The sequence below is a fragment of the Plutella xylostella genome, chromosome 23 (genome assembly GCF_932276165.1).
Source record: "Plutella xylostella chromosome 23, ilPluXylo3.1, whole genome shotgun sequence".
Lineage (NCBI taxonomy): Eukaryota > Metazoa > Arthropoda > Insecta > Lepidoptera > Plutellidae > Plutella > Plutella xylostella.
The window spans coordinates 2,131,151-2,152,710 of record NC_064003.1 but is presented as its reverse complement, the minus strand read 5'-3'; the positions used below and the strand labels follow the sequence as shown (position 1 = coordinate 2,152,710).

General features: G+C 36.4%; 1 protein-coding gene across 1 annotated transcript in view; it reads right to left on the bottom strand.

The window, feature by feature from the left end:
* The window catches only part of LOC105396024 (Kv channel-interacting protein 1), a 175,578-nt gene that overhangs the window by 82,540 nt on the left and 71,478 nt on the right, over nucleotides 1-21,560 (bottom strand). The window contains exon 4 of the mRNA XM_048629594.1: nucleotides 786-806. Within this exon, the coding sequence (XP_048485551.1) occupies nucleotides 786-806 (21 nt within the window). The remainder of the gene's footprint in view (nucleotides 1-785; nucleotides 807-21,560) is intronic.

Here is a 21,560-nt window from a genome sequence, read left to right as displayed (position 1 = left end):
CAAAATACATCTACAGAATCAAAACATGACTTGACTACCCATGTGTTATGATGTGATGTATGTGAACTTTAGTGATAGTGAAGTTTCTAATTTGACTGGACCAGCCATGCGTATAGGGTCAAGCAGGGTTCAAGTAAGATGTACTCGAGAGATGAAATACTGAAGAGTCTTAGCTATAGTTGGTCCGTGAATGTTTCAAACTGATCTCAGTATGTTTAAAACGAAAATTTTAGCGTTAATACTACGCATATAAAGGTTTTACTTAAAAGATAAAAAGTGAATGAATTATCTATTACCAAAAATACTCGTATGTAGATGATTATCTGAATTCTTCATAGTACATTAGCATAAGTTTGGTATTTGAAATTCAACTGTGTCTGGTTTACAGTTGCAACTAAACTCTACAAACTACCAAGGAGGCTATAGTATAATATAACAAAATGAAATACGCATACTTTGGAGATGTACTCAATTTACATGTGCATTCAACAACGCTATTTTAAGAGCCAATGAGAGTGTTGGATTCCAATAAACGATTCAATCCTTGAACGTGATTGGTTAATTAAAAACAGTGTCGTTTTCATGCAGTAAAATGTATCTGATAGTGAATTGCAAGTGAAAACCCATCTCTTTTCTTTAGTAGAGATAAAAGAGAAGGATTTAGTAATCAAAGATGAGTATTTACTATCTAAAGGTAGGTATGGAAGTAATATGGGTAATGAAGTGTATGGGTAGGTTCAATTCTACTAGTTATTAAAGTCATGCTGATTTGATCTGTAGCTTACTTTCTGACTGCGCTGTTAGACCTGGGAAACATATTAACATGTTAGTAAGATGTTTTGAAAGTATTTAGTATGTTATTGTTAGTTTGTGAATACATTTGATGATATCGGATGAACATGATTTTTTTTCCGTAATCTCTGTCGCGCTGCGTTTTAAATAGAGTGATGAAACGATGAATTTAAACTGGGATTTCTCATACACAATGTCTGTGAAAGCAAAGATAAAATAAAAGGGGATGACGCAGCAGGGACAAGCATTTTTGTCCCACTAAAAAGTCACGTGACAAACAAAGTTTCTATGGAGAGGCAAAGAAAAATAACTCGAGCTTTCCAACGTCGTAGCATTTTAAGTTGAAGAGAAAGACCACCTGAGTCTACCACTTTCTTTTGATGCATATTATACTTTCACGGACACTCTGTATTTACTGTGCACACAATGACTGTGAACACGAACGCATTAAGGTCACCGCACATATAAGCGTAATGTAACGGGATCGCCTCTTTTTCTTCTGCCAACCAGTAGAACGCGAACGCGCGAACGCCTGGTCGACAGAAGAAAAAAAGGCGATCCCTTTACGTTAAGCTTATGTGTGCGGTGACGTATTTCATTGGTATCAATCAGTTACTTAACCGTAGTAAAATTAGGCCATGTGAACATTATGTATACTAAAATATCACAGTGAAACTTTTGACTATTAAAACATTAGGTCACCTTGTACAAACGAATTATATATAAAATTATATCCTACACCCTTGGGAGCGTCTACTGGGTATGACGGCGTACTTCATTACCACTATCAGCCATCATACATGGCTACTGTAGTATGAATATTGGATGATTTAACCGTAATAAAAAATACAGTTGCAACGATATACAGGGTGTTGCAAAAAGGGTATACTAAGCCGAAACCTACCGAAAACCGAAACTGAAATCAGAATTTCAAAATTCGCGAAAAAAAAATATCATTTTTCATAGAAACTTTGTTGGTCACGTGTCTTTTTTACTATGGAGAATGTTTTTTTTTCGCGAATTTTGAAATTCTGATTTCTGTTTCGGGCTTAGATATACCATGCTCCACATGTAGGTTTTGGCTTCGTATACCCTTTTTGCAACCAACACCCTGTATGAATAGGCATTTTTGAGTAGTACCTGAAAAACAGTAGTTTTGTTCCCAAAGCTGACAGTCTATTTTAAATTAAGTTCCGGGCACAATACACCTTCACCACTGCCCTTTATATTTTTAGTTTCTTCCGTAGAGTGACGTCTCTGACTTGTGAGTACTAAAGTAGACGAAGTGGGAAAGTGGACGAAGTAGGAAGTGGACGAGGTGGGACCAATACGTGGACGAAATGGGAAAGTTGACGCAATGGGAAAGTAGTCAAAATAGGAAAGTAGACGAGGTGCCCCTGAAGAAAATTTTATAGTTTTACTTAAATAGGAAAGCCAGCAGGAGCAATGAAATTCAGTTCGTTATAAGGCTGGTTGCTCACTACTCAGCCATTGCGTCATGATGAGAACATCAGATAGTGCTGGGTCATGCGATACACACATTATGATGGACGACGTCACTGTACCCATAACAGAATTAAAAATGTGTCGGATCGATTAACTAATTAATTGACGATTAAGGTCAGATTTAATCTAGCAGAAAATAAAGTATTGTCTTAAATAATTGTCACAAAATGCATGTATGCATAATGATAGTTTATTCAAGAATAATATGAAGTGACGACAAAGTTCAGTATAGAGTACTTATATCTAAATTAGAAGAAATTTGCGGTTCAGATTTTTCAGAAAACAAATGTTTACATAATATTTGTCTAGTTTCCCTCTCAGGGTTGCATAAGATTAATTAATTCTTACTTATTACACAATTTCACGTGGTCAACACACATATTTACCCATCCAGAGCAACGACAATCGCAAAGCACTCATTTCTTGGCCAAACGCACTTAGTGTGATCAATGGCTGAAATTAATCAAAGTACAGATTAGACCGAGGCCCCCTATTCTGGTATCTGCGGCGAAATATGTCGAAGGATTAACGGGAGTAAAAAGGCGCACGAATTTATCACCAGCATTGGTCAGCGGGTGGCGATGCTAGGGACGGTGAAATATTACTTATATAACAATGAAATGAGCATTATTGATGGATGTATTCAGCTATCTATCAAAATATTGCGTGTGATAGGGGGCATTGGCATTCTTTTTTGAGAATACACACTATACCCACCTACCTACCTATATTAGGTAACATCGGAAATATAAAGTCGATTGTGATCTACCGAGGCCTACACGTCGAATTTTTCATCGAATAGGATCGAAGGGTGTGGATGGAAAAAGGGGAGGCCTTTTCCCAGCAGTAGCAAATAAAGTAGGCTTAAAAAAAAAGATAGTGTAAAACACAGCCACAAACAAAACTAAAGCTGTATATTGATATACGAGGGCGGGTCAATAAGTCTGTGACTTTTGTAATTTCTCGCCACCTAACTGAAAGAACAACATTGCTCCTGTCAACAGGCAACTGTCAGTTGACATCTGTCAAAATTTGGACCAGTTACGTCACTTGGTTTGTGTTTTACACCCGTTCTTAGCAACTGCCGCGTGATTTAAAAACATAATGGATAACTGAATTTCGTGTGCTCACTAAGCATGATTTTTTGCGGAAAAAAACCATCACTGAAACCAAGGCTAAGCTTGATAAAGATTATGGGGACTCTGCGCCATCAATATCTATGGTAAAAAATTAAAAACCGACTTCAAAAAACCACTAAAACGTAAGAAATAATTTAAGGTTTAGACCAATCCTAGGTCACAGTATAAATATACCTAAGCAGGTACTGTTCTTTTTTGATGTTGGTGCAGTGACAAAGTAGTTAATCTGAAGAAATATGGCACCAACTTCAAAAAAGAACAGTACCTGCTTAGGTATATTTATACTGTGACCTAGGATTGGTCTAAACCTTAAATTATTTCTTACGTTTTAGTGGTTTTTTGAAGTCGGTTTTTAATTTTTTTAAAATTATTATTTTATTTTGTTATTTTTAGTTTATTTGCAATAATTATCAATCAAAAGTAAGATGCAAATGATACCAATATGTCCTACTCGTTAATACGAATCATTCGAGCCCAAACACGAGGTAGTTGCTATATACCGTTGAGGAGTTCCCTTGACTGCCTTCCGTTTCCATCATCAGATCAGCTCAAGGTCACCATCATATCTTTTTGTTATAATAACAATATTTACGTTATAAATTTCATAAGAATCGGTTGATAAGTGCCCAAAATGGAAATTTATACCCCTGTTTTTACCCCTTTACCCACCCTTGGGGGTGGAATAAAATTCTGAAAAAAAAATGGGACCACCCCTGAGCTCAACCCAATACATCAAAAAAAGAATTTTCAAAATCGGTCCATAAATGGCTGAGTAATCGATGAACATACATAAAAAAAAAAAAAAAACATACATACAGACGAATTGAGAACCTCCTCCTTTTTCGAAGTCGGTTAAAAAGTGGTTTACTGAATTCCGTTCTGGCCGTACAAGTACGGAAGATGCCGGACGTCCATGGCACCCAGTTGAGGTCTCTACACCTGAAATGATTGAAAAAATTCAGAGGAGTGTTTGGCGTAGTTCAACCGAAATTCGGACGAGTTTTTGCGCCGTTTTGTCACCGTGGACGAAACGTGAATCCACCACAATACACCAGAGACCAAACAGCAGTCTAAACAGTGGGTTTCTCGGGGTGAATCGGCGCCACAGAAGGCCAATGTGGGTATTTTGATGACCTCGAGAAATCTCATTTTTTGGAAGAGATAAAAACATTGCAGCGTTGGACAAAGTGTATAGTGCTCAAAGGAGACTACGTTGAAAAATAAAAAATAAAATTATCCAAAAACCAGTATTTTCTTCAAAAAGTCACGGACTTATTGACCCGCCCTCGTATATAGCTGTGCAATGTGTAAAACCAAGACGAGACGTACTAAGCAAAAGGCAAGGACGATAGACAAAGTGTCAAATAACTTCCGATGGCAGGAGGCCAACTAGGCAGCTTATTTGCAACAAGAGACAGCATTAAATTAGTTTTTTTTTAAATGTCGATGACAAACACATGCTAACCAAATTTTGGCGACGCCATCCGCCAATGGAAAAAAAAGGATCAGTTGTGACTTGTGATATAAAAACCACTTGAAAGCATGGGTAAGTTTCCCATATGTATATTAGTTATTAAAACTGTCCTTAACAAATTACCTCTCTAGATTGATTAATAAGGCACACATGCCATTGTATTTGATTAACGATGAGCATACGATTCTTTTGTGTGCGACTGAAAGGTGATCTTTTTAACACTTCAAAGCAGATTAAGCCATCAATTTAAAAAATCCGTTAAATTAGTAGAACAAAATTAATTTTGTTTATATTTTATTTTTTAAATACAAATCATTCAGTACGAACTAAATAGACAAATAAATTATAAAAGAACAAAACGTCAGCCAACCTAACTAAATCTGAGTAAGGCGTCCATAATTCACGACCCCTGTCTATGTTAAAGCAAATAAATTTCAAAGATTTCTGCCATTGATTTCGTACTTTGCTTCACTTCACTATCTCTAACGTACTGTGCCCCTGCTACCGCTACACGCGATCGATATCGATGTCGATAAACGACACTATATTAAAAAGGGCGCTGTGAGTGTTGAAATGCGCATTAAACGATTTTATCGACGTTGATAACAGACCCGTGAAGCGGACGCTGGCACAGATGAGATGTTGTGTCAAATGAAAACGAAAAATAAAATAATAATTAAAAAAATTAAAAAACCGACTTCAAAAAACCACTAAAATGTAAGAAATAATTTAAGGTTTACACAAATTCTACTCGTATGAGACAGTACAAATATACCTAAGCAGGAACTGTTCTTTTTTGATGTTGGTGCGGTGACAAAGTAATCTGAAGAAATATGGCACCAACTTCAAAAAAGAACAGTTCCAGCTTAGGTATATTTGTACTGTCTCATACGAGTAGAATTTGTGTAAACCTTAAATTATTTCTTACATTTTAGTGGTTTTTTGAAGTCGGTTTTTTAATTTTTTTAATTATTATTTTATTTAATAGTTTTTAGTTTATTTGGTAATAATTTTCAATCAAAAGTAAGGTGCAAATGATACCAAAAAGTCCTACTAATCAATACGAATCATTCAAGCCTAAACACGAAGTAGTTGCTATATACCGTTGAGGAGTTCCCCTGACTGCCTTCCGTTTCCATCATCAGATCAGCTCAAGGTCACCATCATATTTTTTTGTTATAAGAACTATATTTACGTTCTTAATTTCATTAGAATCGGTTAATATGTGCCCAAAATGGAAATTCATACCCTGTTTTTACCCCTTTACCCACCCTTGGGGGTGAGATAAAATTCTGAAAAAAAAATGGGACCACTTGGGAGCTCAACCCAATACAACAAAAAAAGAATTTTCAAAATCGGTTCATAAACGGCGGAGTAATCGGTGAACATACATAAAAAAAAATATAAAAAAAAAAAAAAAAAAAAAAAGATCCCGACGAATTGAGAACCTCCTCCTTTTTTTGAAGTCGGTTAAAAAGTAAAAAGATAAATTAATGACCATTTATAAGTGTGAACTAAATAAACATAGCAATGATTTAGATCGTCCGATTTCATTCGGAACTGCATAATTAGTTACACACGTAAAACCTTATAACGACCGTATAAAACTTTATAACGACCCTAATTTCAGCGAGCATTTAAAAAACAGTACAACTGAAATGCAATGCCTCAGTCTACAAAAAAATCACGTGTTATGAAAACACTCGTTTAGTAGGTCAACTGTCATTTACACATTTCTACTTCAAAGATTCTCTGCGAGAACAAAAGGTTCATTTTCCATCATTTTCGCATTAGCCCAGCCGATACAACGCTATGTTCTTCCCACTGAGCTAACTCTGTTTGTTTTAAGCGAAATACTACCTTACTACGTTTTATTGTCAGGAAAGGATCTTTAAGCGATATCTTAACTGAGTTTACAAGCTTTGTGCAACTTGTCTTAATGTAAATTATAGATAGATAGAGTACTCTTTATTTGTACACCAAGAAATGATTAACAATTTTACATAGACACTTAACTAGGGTACAAAAGGCGGTCTTATCGCTTATAGCGATCTCTTCCAGACAACCTTTGGATGGATGGACTAGAGATATAAAAGGGGTACAGTGTACTTAATCAAGGAATATAGTATAATTTAAGTTATTATTATCTACTACACACTAAATATAAGCAAAAAATAAATAAAAAATACACACAAGTACATACGCCTACTACATGTATTATAATACACAATTATATACAATATAATACATATATAAATATATACAAACACATATATACATATACATACATACATCATATACATACACATACATATCATACATATTATACCTACATACTTACATGATTTTTAATACATATTTAATGATCTGATAACAGCTAAACAGTTGATTTAAGGTAGTGTTCCTTCACCATTCTCTTAAAGGTTTCCAGAGTTGGTGCTTGTCGGATTTTTGAGGGAAGATCATTCCACAAAGTGATAGCGCGTACTGTGTAAGAAGAACTGAAGAATTTAGTGGTATTAGGAGGGATATTAAGGCGGAGATTGTGGGTAGAGCGCAGTGTCAGGTTGTGAGATTCACAACGAAGCTGAAAGCGTTCTTTTAAGTAAGCGGGGTATGTTGGGTTAAAGAGTATGGAATATAAAAGTGAAAGAATGTGGGCATTGCGACGAAGACGAATAGGGAGCCACTTGAGTTTCGCGCGAAAGTCGGAAACATGGTCATATTTGCGTAAGCCAAATATAAACCGTATAGAAAAATTTTGGAGTCGCTCAAGCTTATTTAACTGCTCCTCAGTTAAATCTGGATAGCAAGAATCGGCATAATCTAAAATAGGTAGAAGTAAAGACTGAGAAAGCTCAATTTTGGTGGAAGTGGGCAAGAAATTCCGCAATCTGCGAAGTGAACCTGCTGAAGCAAACATCTTTCTACTAACTACTTCCAGCTGCTTTTTCCATGTCATAGATCTGTCCAGATACACCCCCAAGTTTTTAACTTCTTTACTCCACTCTATATGTACACCATCAAAAATAACTGGTGGAAGGGAATCGAAGTCAATCATGGAAATAAATCTAGGGCTGCCAAGAATGATCACCTGGGTTTTAGTCGGATTGACTCTTAGGCCGAAGTCACTGCTCCACGTCAAAATATGTTCTAGGTCAGTATTTGTTCTGTTGATTGCAACGGAGAGATCTGATAAAGGCGCATGGCTGTATATTTGTAGATCATCTGCATAAAGGTGGTAGGAAGAAGATAAGTGATTAGAAATACTGTTAATAAATATGGCAAAGAGAAGAGGGGACAACACGCCACCTTGCGGGACTCCGGCCGTTGTGCTGCACCATAGAGAGAATGACTCCTCAATACGGATTCGCTGCCGGCGCCCGTGCAAGTAACTATGAAACCAGTCAATTACCGTTGGAGATACATTAAGAGAGCGCAATATCCCCAATAGTATGTCATAATCGACTGTATTGAAGGCATTGCTAAAATCGAGTAGTGACAGCACCGTCAGCTCACCATTCTCCATACCCTGACGAACGTCGTCAGTGATTTTCACTAAGGCCGTTACAGTGCTATGTCCCGGGCGGAACCCAGATTGGTACGGATTCATTAAGTTGTTTCGCACTAGGAATGCATTCAGCTGGTAATGGACCAGACGTTCGAGTACCTTGGAAAGGAAGGGAAGGATGGAAATAGGACGGAAGTCAGCAAGAGATGGATTGGATTTCTTGGGCAAGGGAGTGACTTGAGCATCTTTCCAAGCGGATGGGAATGTTTTAGAGGAAATGGAATAGTTAAGGATGTGTGTGATTACTGGGAGGATTATGTCAAGAATAGGAAGAACCATGTTCCGACTGATACTGTCAGTACCGATCGCATTCGATGTGATATGTAGTATGCTCTTCTTAACGTCACAATCGTCACAAACGGTAAAGTCACTGAAGTTAAATAAGGAAATGTCAGGAGTTGGTTGAGATGAAAGAAAATTCAGTGTGTTGTGTTTAGTAGCACTATTCATGGCCACAGAGGATGTGAAATGCTGGTTAAGACAGTTAATGTCTATGTCCTTGGGAATAGAATCAGAACGAGATCTACCAACTCCTAGCGACCTGAGGAAATTCCAGACTTTAGCTGGGTCACCGTTTTGAACCGATTCGTGAATATGGCGTCGTTGTGCATCCCTACACACCTTATTGCAGTGATTACGTATAGCAGTGTATTTCTGCCTATTTCTGTCAGATGAGCTACACTTAAACCTAGATTTGGCTGCAGCTTTTTGGCTAATGAGTTGCTTAATTTCATCAGTTAGCCAAGGAGCAGGAAGATGTTTAATTTTAACTGCTCTCACAGGCGCATGGATATCATACAGCTGGATGATTAATGAGTTGAAGATATTAATCTTTGCATCCATCGTATCAGCACTATAGACAGTGTCCCAAGCTAAGTTTTTCGCATCACTGCAAAGATTCCCCAGCATTATAGTTATTTTATTGTAAAAAAATCCGAATATTTTTTCCGTTCAGAGAATAAACTGGCTACATAAAAGCGGTATTTTAACGAAATTTAATTAATCCATGCCATTAGCAACTCATTTAATAATTAGGGCCGAAACTACTGAAACAATAACCGACAATTAAGAATTTTATTTTAGCATTACAACGTTCAACGTATACTTAATATAAAATATAACTAACTCATATGAAGTAAATTTTGTCTTGTCATTTGAGGTAAGCACGTGACTTATCAGTTTTCCCAACTTTTCCTTTTGTAGAAGCGACCCCACGTGAGGAAACTCTATAAGGCTCAAATTCTTCTCAGATGTTCTGCTTGCAAGAGTTTTTTGTAGGCTGTGTGTTACTTTTTAACCCCTGACGGAAAAAGAGGGGTGTTATTTAGTAAAGTGGTTGTTTTTTTTTGGTCGCGAATTTTGCAATTCCTGTTTCCAAGAACAAAAGTTGCTAAGAATTACTATGTGTATCACCTCCTAACGATATCGCGTTAACAATGGCTCATCCTGTATACTAATATTCAGAGTAAATGCATACTTTTACATACATACATTATTATCTTACATGGTATTACTCGTATCAAAGAGACGACCACAAACCGATTTCCAAACAGATGGAGAGAAAACTTATGACTGCATCGATTCCATAAATATGGATTTATGTGATGTTCGTTTATATTTGTCCTTTGCTTCGAATGTGTGTTGGAAAGAGATAGTGTGATTAATAGATTGACGTAAGTAATGGTACTTGTTCTGATGTATTTGTGTGTGCTGGATAAATGCGAATTTTACGAGTGGTTTCCTCTTATATGTATTTCCATTTGATTACTTCTGTATTTATTGTTATATCAGCTCATAAATCATCAAATACCTATAGTTTCCATAGGCAAAGGCAAGATAAGTATATTGCACCTATAGTTGGCTACTATATATTTAACTTACACACGAGTACGTACATTAAATACATATGCATAAGTATTATTATTATAGGAGCGGTGCACGGTAACTCAGTCGGGTAAACGCCTGCTTCTCATGCCACAGATGAGGGTACACAATTTCAAATCCATAAAAGTTAAATTTTTGCTAAATGCAAGCTTCGTTTTAGCAGGAGAATTTTATGCCTACGCCGCGCCGTAGCAACTTGCTACGAACTCCGCTCCGCTACGCCATCCGCGTAGACCATGCTACGAAAGTGACGTATCTTGAAGAGAGCTGAACTTATAATTTTATTGTTATTAGCTTCTAACTCACAGACTATGTAAGGGTTTACAGTGACAAAACTCACAAATTCTCTATCTTTAGACATACTCAGATGAAAATATTTTTGGTTATGTTGAAAACGGGTTGCGATTAAAACTATTTTTTTCTGTTACGACTTTATCTTTTCAAAGGTCAAACGTATACATATAAAAGGTGCAAAATATATATTTAGTATCCCTTTTCATCGCAAGTGTCGACATTTAAATGGGCTTGGATAGCTCTATCGGGTTTTTCGCGTCATCAGTTTTCGATGGCCCTTAATTTTTCCTTTAGGGAGATTTTCTTCAACACTCAGCTTTAGTTGGGACCCTATTGTGACGATCTCTCGACTGTTCTTGACAAAAAGAGCAGCTTTAGTGATAAAATTTTAACAAAGTGATAAAGAAAGTGGGATTGTTACGAGGTTTTACATGTTAAGTAGTGGTTTTAGCAACTCATTTTAAATTATAACGTTGAAAAAATTGGCCCTGTAAGTTTATCCCTTCGTTTTTCTTCCTTGTCAATAGGGAGTAGGTATGTATATAGTTTGCTACGTATACATGTATATGAGTATGTCTGTAAAACAAATATTCACATCGTTAAACAACATTTAATTTTCAAAACAGGTTGAATTTGCTTAGCTATGTATTATGGCCATGGGCAGGGTTGTTTTGTGTTTAAAAAAACAATAATAATCAAAACACCAGGAAATTCCCGTTGAGTGTAACCCAAAAAATATATTTATTGTCCAAGCAGATCGAGGTCGCATTATGTACTGAGATTGGACAATGGAAAATAATAATTGGACTATATCGCGGCACTTGAATTAAAACTCAAGTAGAGAAACGATAATGGACTTTATTATTATAGGGTTACGGTGCTTAGCTTGCTTATAGGTCACGATAAGACTGTAATAACAAAAGGAAGAGGAATTTGAAATGAGTTTGTAATAGATCAAGTATGCTTGGAAGGGAGAACTAAAATAAAGTTAGACTCGACGGTGCTCCCTAAGGATTTTGAGTACTTTAAAACCAAAGTGCTCATTGAGTGTACACAGTATAGTAATAATAATACCTACTCCTACTTATTAGGTATATTGGTAACTTCAATATTTTAGATCCCTTTATTGTTTCTTCATTTATGTAATTACACAACATTCGCATGTACACATATCCCTTAAATTGGGAATATCAAAACTATAATCTCAGAATTTCCACTTGAAATCGTTTTAGGTATTCAAAAGATGGAACATACAACGTACACAGGGTAGAATTTTATCTGTAGTAACTCTCGTCGAATTTTGCAACACCTGAATACAGGGTGGAGGACTCAGGGGGTCATCCTGAACAATTTTTTATCCACGAGTTTTGAAAATTCACGATAGCTTAGTATACCCTTTTGCAACACCCTGTATATATAATTTAACCCCACAGGAAGTGTTCCTAGGCATGAGGCCACCTGGCTTGGCGTCTCCGTTATTGAATTCGGTCGGTAATGCAGTTGCTCGCTGCACAGTCTCAGTATGCGGCGTATATTGATCGACATGCCTTATTGCATTTGCTAAGAGTGCGCTTAAAGTGACATGGCGGCTTACATTCTATGCAAATACATAAACTAGCAATGAAAAAGTTCTAATGACATTGCATCTATATACACATAAACGGAAACATTTTTTAAAAATTATTGATGTAGGTACATTACATACCTTAAGCGCGTTCTAATAACGTAAATATTTTGTTCAATATTTTTTTTTTTTACTGGGACCATTTGGAGTCAGGCTTTTGGGTGTAGAACTTTTTTGTATTACTAGATATGACGTAGATTGGTTCCTGCTTTTGTTTTACATCTTCATCATCAGCCCGTAACCATCCACATATGCCTCTCACAAGCCTGCCTTTATCCGCGGTTTGCTTCATCCATTACGGTCCAACTGACTGGAGGGCGTCCCACGCTACACTTCGTGGCCTCTACTCCAGAACTCATGTTCTCATGTTCCGTCTTACGTTAGAATTTAATCCCACTCTTAACCGGACTTCTATGAGTAAATGTTTATTCATTACTTTATATATTTGTCTGGCCACCGGATGTCTCAAACACATTAAAACGTATACATTTGTGTAATTTCTCGACGTAAGTTCAGATAACAGTAACATTAAAGCATTACCATTCACAAACGAACAAACTTTACTGGCAAAGTTATATCTGTGGCGAGAAACTTTCGACTCAAGTTTACAACAGTAATTATCTGTGTTGCGTTACATCTTTAACAAATCTGCGGTTGTTCTCACGTTTGTTGATAAGTGAGAATAGCTTGTTCACTAATTTAAAATCAATGTAAATAAATCCATTGTGGTTGAGATTTTTGTCAAATAAATCGAGAGTGTTCAGAGAGAGTCATGTTTAGAATAAACATATATAACCATAGAAGTAACATAACTAGAATTCGTGTTGTTACTTCTATAGTTCATTCAAATTCAGACAGTCAATTGTTATAAACGCTATATTCTTTTGGTGTTTGTTTACCTTGCATAGGTAATTAGGTTCCATAAACTTAAAAATCTCCGCAACTACACATACCAAAAGCTTGTAGTAACAATAAATGTTACCATACCTAGATAATATGTAAAAAGGTCGAACTAAAAATAGCCAATACATACTCAACATAATATTTTGCTCACTCATAATGGAAACAGCGGTGTAGACTGGGGTTGCCAGATGTTAAATAAAATAAATTTGTAATCTACCTACCATATTTTATCTTCGGCCAATGTTTTTACCTTTTTTAGTTTTCTTTCTATTATAATAGCAAATGGTTTGTATGATACGGTGCTACCCTATGCAAAGTATGTTCGCTGAATAAATCATTCCCAATGCTTTCAAACCACGGCTATTCCTAAAATACCAGAAGAGCTGCAATTCAGAATATAAGTGTCACAACCGGACGAAAACTAAAAAAGAAGGTATGAAACCAGGTAGGAGATCATTGGTTGAATCGTTGCAGTGTTGATGTCGTCAGAAAAACATCGTGATATGCTCTCCAATGCGACCCAAATCTGTCAAAATGATCGGAGATATCGGACAGGCTAAGTTGTTTTATTGTATCGTATTGAGATTTTTGAAATTGGATTCTCGATGATCTGACTGCAAAATAAGCAAACCTTAAATAAAAGCTGTCAGTACATGCCAGTCCTATGAGGTATTGAAAGTAGTTCTCTAGAATAAGTTACAGCACTTAATAATTTTTTATGCGCTTGAATTTTATCACAGTTTGATTATCGCTGTGAAATCATTACAACATATTAAATTGGCATTGTTTCCTGCGGTGTACATAAAATATTATTATCATTATTTCAAACATTACGCCCTCTACATGATACTTTGTGAATATTCCTGTGACAGGCAGACACGACCTTTCGTTCAAAGCGCTATGCCCCCGCGTAAAACCACGTTTTTTGTGAATATTAATTCAGCTGAACTGGCGTTAGAATAACATATGGCCTCATTAGGGTACTCGCGGCGCGGATAAAAATATATCACAATCAACCGGCCACGCTCGGATACGGATAGATCCGACTGCATATCCCCTAACCGGGTGCAAAGCCAGAATAATCCTACTAGGTACCTGCTAATATTGTATCGCGTAAGTTTGTGTGTATGAAGCCATTTTGTTGAAACGAAAGTTGAAATAGGTATTTTGTACACACCGAATTTAGAAAGAAAGAAAGAAAAGGTCTTCTACACACACACAAATCTAAATGTCACAGTCCAGCACCAAGTGGTTACCTACCATTATAAGGTCTATTAATAGTAAATTATATGGCTTTAAATGCATAGTTGTGTGTAACCGTACAATAATAATGTCGTGGTGGGTAATATTATCTTTGGTCAGCGAGGCTGCGGCGCTGCTCTGTAATTAGGCGGCAGGATTTGTGGTCAACGTCCTTTATTCTCGCTGATGGTTAGTGGTTATTGATTAGGTGCACTTGAAGGGTTAAATTACTAACATTTTGACAGTTTCATGGAAGAATTATTAATCTACACTATATGTAGGTATATTAAAAACTACATTTTTGTAATTTAAAATCTGAACTGCTTTACTTAACTTTATCGTTTCATTAACACTGGTGCTAAAGAAGCGAAATGATACTCTCTCGCATATAATATATAAGTTCGTATAACATTGTGAATAATAATTTTATTGTGTTAGAGAACCCCCGCTCTGAGTGCCAGTATTTGTCATGCTAACTTAGCAAAGGTTCTAACGCGCACGCGAGGTTTACCCACTTGCGACTGTTCCAAACTTAATTTAACAGACGCCACTGAATTCCCTCTTCACAGCTTACAAATTCATTGACACAGTCGTGACGTATGAACTTCAACAAGTAACTCAATCAGCTACAACAAACATTCAAGATGATTGTCAGAATTTCAAATAAAACGTGATTAATTTATCTGATGTTGAAAACGTAAGCGTGGTTTGAATAAAGATACGATACAGTCACGGATGAATGGACGCCTGAAAGCTCCATTCAATAAATAATTACGTTCCAGTAATCAATGGCAGTCCGGAACTCGAGTCATCACAGCGAGTGCTGTATCACTCATTTCATCAATTAAGCATAAAATCATTGGTGGAACGGAACGTTCTGTTCGCCGAGGTCCCTTTCTCCCGCGCCATTCCACGCGCGAAATTCGCAGTAATCAGGGAAAGAAACAATGGCGCACTGTCAGTATTCATTAATAAACGTCAGATTTGACGGCACGGCATGGCAGAGCTGTTTCTATTTTCCCCACGTACGGAGGCGTATGACGCGTGAAAAGGAACGCATTTTACCAACGAATAAAGTAGCGCTTCCCATGACTATGTAAGACTGTGTGGTGGGCGCATAAATTTTATGCAAACTCGTTGGATTCAGAATGCTTCCTTGACAGGAAAATTATGAAGACGTTGCTTAATTGTGTGCGTAATGGTAAAGTTTGCATAGGAATATTTTAACATAGAATTAACTGATAATAATAACACATACAAACATATTCACGCAGTCTCACTTTAAAATGAGCTTTATGAGCGCTACTTAGAATAGGAAATGAGCCTTGGCCATGATAAATAATTATGTTTCTTTCAGCACTTCCCCCAAAGTAGCTTACAGCGAAGAAAGATCGGTTGTCAACAGGGACGAGAAAGATAAAGGACCATTGAAATAATTGTTATCAAATCGATTCACCTGTCAAGTGGGCTCGGCGCGAGTTGGTTTGACATTTGACAAACAAGATGGCTTCCACCGCATGAGTGATGAGCGGCTAATGTTTTTCAGCCGCCGGCGTCACAATGAACAGACAATACTGGATAAAGAAAGAAGAAGCTTTCATTATTCGCGTTGACGGCTCACAAATACTTAACGAATTGTTGGAGCCCCGTTCCTCTTCACTATTGCGGAACCCGCCATCTTGCGTCAAGGACCCGAAGGGAATAAAGCCGCAACATTATTTGGGCGCCACAATTTTGAAGCTTCCTGTTGTTGCCGGTTTTATTAAGAGTTTCGAGAAATACTGGACTGTTTCGTGTTTCCAACTTAGCGTTGTATGAATGTGACTTGTACAAATAAGTTTGATAATATAGAAGAGCTTTATTTGTTCAAACATCATGAGCATCGTGAAAATTATGTTAATTTAGTATACTTATATGAAAAGGATATAAGAACCTAAATAAATTATCATTCCCAAGTATTATACAGTCAAGAAACAAGAAACAGTCGCATTAAATTTATCTTTGAATGAGAAACACGCAGAAAGAAATACAAACTTTTTAATAAACATTCGATGTCCCTCAAGCGAGGCCTGAATGCCATTTACGCAAATTTGTGTGGTAACGTTCAAACTTTGACACTGTACGTAACTTTTCCTATTTAAAAGGGAAGTTGGTATATTGTTATTGGGATTGGGAATATTCGAGAAGCACTTACTGGCCATTTGCTTGAGCGCCGACACTGCGGACTTCAGTGTGTTGAGGGTCCGTCGCCGAAGGTTGCGTTTTTTGGAGAAATTCTCCATGTCGATGTTCACCGACATCTTTGGCCGATTCGGGGAACGGTCGGAGTTTGCTGTGTTAGCGCGCGGTTTGTTCGAAAACCCGCCCGAATTTGACGCTCTGCGGACGTTTGAAGTGGGCGCCTCGAGTTCTTTTGTAGCGCGAAATGTACTACCTGACCGCATTGCGTTTGCCGCGGCGTGGGAAAAACTGTTAGTGGCTCAGTGTTATACAAATCATTATTATTATAAGAATTTTTACTAAAAAGAAAATAATTTAAATCCATTATTATACACCGGCTGTAGGTCCTGTCTAGGTAAAGGGGAGAATAATAAAAAGGGCATGGCAGCATTTTCATTACTATTTTTTTAAGATGATTTCATGCTTACCAGTTATATCAAAGCATCCGTTCATTATTACCACATTACTACATGTCTATATACTTTCACGTAGGGTAACTATTCCAAGAACCACGTAGGTAATATGGGTTGTTCAATATGATGTTCAGTGTGTTAGTTCCATCAGACAGATTATCATATTCATGACCGGCAAACACTACACAAACAGATAGTACATACCACTATATTACTAAGTGCATATCAGTGGCTTCCTGTTCCATGAAGATATTTACTGTACGTAGAGTAATTGTAATTATAAATTGTAGGTATAGGAACAATACAATACAATACAAAACACTTTATTTGCACCAAGAACAAAAATTACAAAAAAAACAAAACTTAAAAATAAAACAGTACAAAGAGGCGGCCTTATTGCTTATAGCAATCTCTACCAGACAACCTTTGGATGGAAGAGAGTAAGTCTATATGATTGTGAGGTAGTTGTGGTGCAAGTATATATATACATAAAATATATACTACTTAAACAGTACATACACTAAATAAATAAATTAAAAAAAAACAACAAATAAATATGTAATAACTATATATATATCATATATATATACCTATAATATACTTACATAAATAATACACATTACATAATATTAAGGAACGTGTTATACGTAAAATAATAATAATATTTATGTAGAAAACACTATTTGGTAAATTTTAATGTGATTAACGATACAACTCTTAATGCTATAGGTATGTAAAAATACTGATCTGAACTAATAAATAAAAGAGTATTTCTTGTATTTTGGATGGAAAAGTTCTACATTAAAGTTTTCAGTGATTAAATAATGTAACAGGTAGAACAGCTAGCATTGCCTAAAGCCAGAATAAAATCTATTCTTAGTAAGTACTCCCTGACCCCTTGAGTCGCTTTCGGTTTACTATGTCACTTTTGCAACACCCTGTATAGTGTATATTGCAATGACAAAAGAATAAAGAGAGGACCTGGCATAAAAATCGGTACTTAAAAATATATCGTCGTCTCTTTTTAACTTATTGGTGTTATCCTACGTAAAAAAGGACAACAGTAGTTTTGTATTTGCCTAAAATTACAACATTGCGACCGGTCGCCATGTTGATTGACATCCAAACACAAGGTACTTCAGCTGTCAAACAATTTGTTTGTTTACATTTTTCAAGAAAAAAGCCGCCATTTTATTTGAAACCAAAGTTTAGGTAGGCGCATTTTTTTCGTGGATATGCCATGTCCTCTCTTTATTCCTTTGTCAATGGTATATTGGGTCTCGTTGACAGCGCGGGTGTGTCATTAATATGAGTGATTGTCGGCGGGAAATTCCCGATAGTATTAATTGCAGTTACTTAATTTTCATTACTTTAAAGTAATTTATTGGCCGGTGAGTTTAATTAGTGAGCCATAAATTAAAACGAGAATTTTAATTGTGGACATAAAGTAAGTGTGTATTTTGTATATAAAATCTGCTTTTTTAAAGAATAATTAGTAATTATCACTGAGTTTATTAGGTACAGTATTAGATACAGTCAGTAAAAGAGCTACATAGGCTACCTTAGAACAAACACTTTAATTTCATACAATGTGTTACGAGACATGAACAATACTTTAACTTGAAGTAATAAAATATTATTTGATTCATACATATTCCACCCATGAGACCCATACTCTGGTGGGATGGGCGGCCGACTCTATAAACACTGGTTTCTGTTTGTGTGCAATAAAGAGTAAGTACACATTTTATCTTTTATCTTTATCTCTTCCACTCAAAAGTCCCAAGATCAATCTGTTTGCGGGTGGCGCACGTGTATCTTTTGCTGTATGTACACGCTGAAATATTATGAACACCTGACTACGGTAAGGGCTATTATTTACTCTGGTGGGATGGGCGGCCGACTCTATAAACAATGGGTATTCTTGGCTCGGTATGAGCTGTTTCATTATCAAGGAAGTGAACGGTCAAGACCAACATATTGTTTACGAGTGAAGCAATGAGTGATCTGGCGTTTTTTGCTTGTTTATATTTCACGTGTTTGAGATAAAGATGGTCGTACCTGTATGCATATTCATTTATAGGTACTTACCAACACCGAGAACGAATGACCCCGATTTTATTCATACATATTATTTTTAAAAATTAACACAATATTTACGTTTTAATATGGTAAGATTCTGATGCGCTGTATTAAAATACAAATGTATTAAAGTACAAATGTATTTTAATACAGCAAACGGCGTCGTTAAGCTAGCCTTTTCCGTTTAGTAGTAATTAGGCGATATCCACCAACCCGCACTTGGCCAGCGTGGTGGACTAGGCCTAAACCCTTCCTTCATTGGAAGGAGACCCGTTCCCCAGCAGTGGGGACGTAATGGGTCGTGATGATGAGGCGCTATTGTCACTGGAACTTTTTCATTACTCGCGATTATAGTTAGGCTGTCAGTACCTATTAACACACTCATGATCTACCTACAACATAACAGTATCAAGCACAGTGTGTGTCATAGATTGTAGTTCAGTAAATCAGTGGTGTAATCAATCAGTAATTGATCAAGTGTCCTGTCAGTGTCGCCAATATTGTCGTAATCTGTCTTGTTTTGTACATGCGGTATTGACGGTTGATAATAAACTGTAATTAAGCATGACTAAAACATATGACGACCGAATGGTGTAGGGCTTAGTAACCCTGACTACTATACCGAAGGTCCCATTTGAAGGTCATATTTGTTTAAAGATAGATCTATATCTGTTCTCGGGTCTTGGGAGTTAATATGTATCTAATCAATATTTTTATCTGTGTGGATATTATTGAGTTATCCTATATACTTATTGTAATCTCTAGGCTCTGTCTAGTTTGGGGTGGGATGGTCCAACATATCTATTATTAATATTATTATTATATCCTGTTGTAAGATTAACTTGTGTATCTGTGTGTCTGTCCATAGCCACTTTTCTAACGAAACTGTTATAAGAATAATAGATAATATTCGAATGATTTGAAATGATTCCGCCTTCACTTTCTTTGTTCTCTAAAGTTAGCATTTCAGCTCAAAACAAGCAACATAGCATATTTATCATTGCAAAACAAGATTTTAACTTGGAATTGGAATAATAATGTTCTTTTAAACTTGTTGCCAAGAACAACCCCTAAATCAAAAGTTGCGAATAATATTATAGCAGTTCGAGCTACACGTGGCATTTTAAATCGGTGAAGTTATTGTACACTTGGAAAGTGTTATAGCGGAGCAATTAAAAAATTCGAACAACAATTCCACCTAATAAGGTTATTAATAATTAGGAAAAGACTACGTTAATGAAGCCGTCTGCAATATAGAAGTTCATTTCATAACGCATCAGAATACCGACTAAAAAGTTCAATATTTGAAATGTTTAAAAAATACGGGCCTTTCTTGTGTCTAGCATTTTGTGAATGGAACTTTTTCATTGCTAGTGTATTTATACCAAACAATAACAATAATTTTATTCTATCTCAGTATTCTTCTTCGCCATTATTGGTACCTATTAACATCACATCGGCGTAATTATACAACAGGGAGTCCATTAGAAGGGGTTAAACAATAAAATTGCCGAGAATTGCCGACTTGTTTATTTTATGGCAATGTTAAGCTAAATAATAGCTGTAGAGACCAGGCCAAAACTTTTCCTTAGCTGGTATATATTTAATATACTAGTTGTTCCCGCGAGCTTCGCTTCGTTTTAAAAAAAAACCCGTGGAAATTCCGGGATAAAAACTAGCCTATGTTCTTTCTCAGGGTCTAGACCATATGTTTACCAAATTTCATTCAAATCCGTTCAGTAGTTTTGGCGTGAAAGAGTAACAGACAGACAGACAGACAGACACAGTTACTTTCGCATATTTATAATACTAGCTGTTCCCACGCGCTTCGCTTCGCCTTAAAAAGTTTTCCCGTGGGAATTCCGGGATAAAAAGTAGCCTATGTTCTTTCCCAGGGTCTAGACCGTATGTGTACCAAATTTCATTCAAATCCGTTCAGTAGTTTTGGCGTGAAAGAGTAACAGACAGACAGACAGACAGACAGACAGACAGAGAGACAGACAGACACAGTTACTTTCGCATTTATAATATTATTAGTTAGGATAGTTAGGATAGTTAGGATTAGGATTAGTTAGGATTAGGATATTTCATCGAGGTTGTACGTAAATAATAAAGACTCACACTGTATTATTATTATCTTTCAAGCGCTAGAATAACAAAGGCCTCAAAAATGGAAACACTTAGTTCCATGAATCCGGTGTCGTCCTGAGATGGGCCACAGATAAGGGAACTTATGAGCTCAGTATCAGAAAACCAGTTGTGTGGAAAACTGCGCATAACATAAAATACTTTTTTCCTCCAAGTATCGTGATTGAAACCTGTTGCTTCACAACGCAAAATTGTATATTAGTTACAATGTTCCTTTTGTAGATCGCTTATTAGGCAAAATTCCAAAAATTTACAGATTTATCTGATT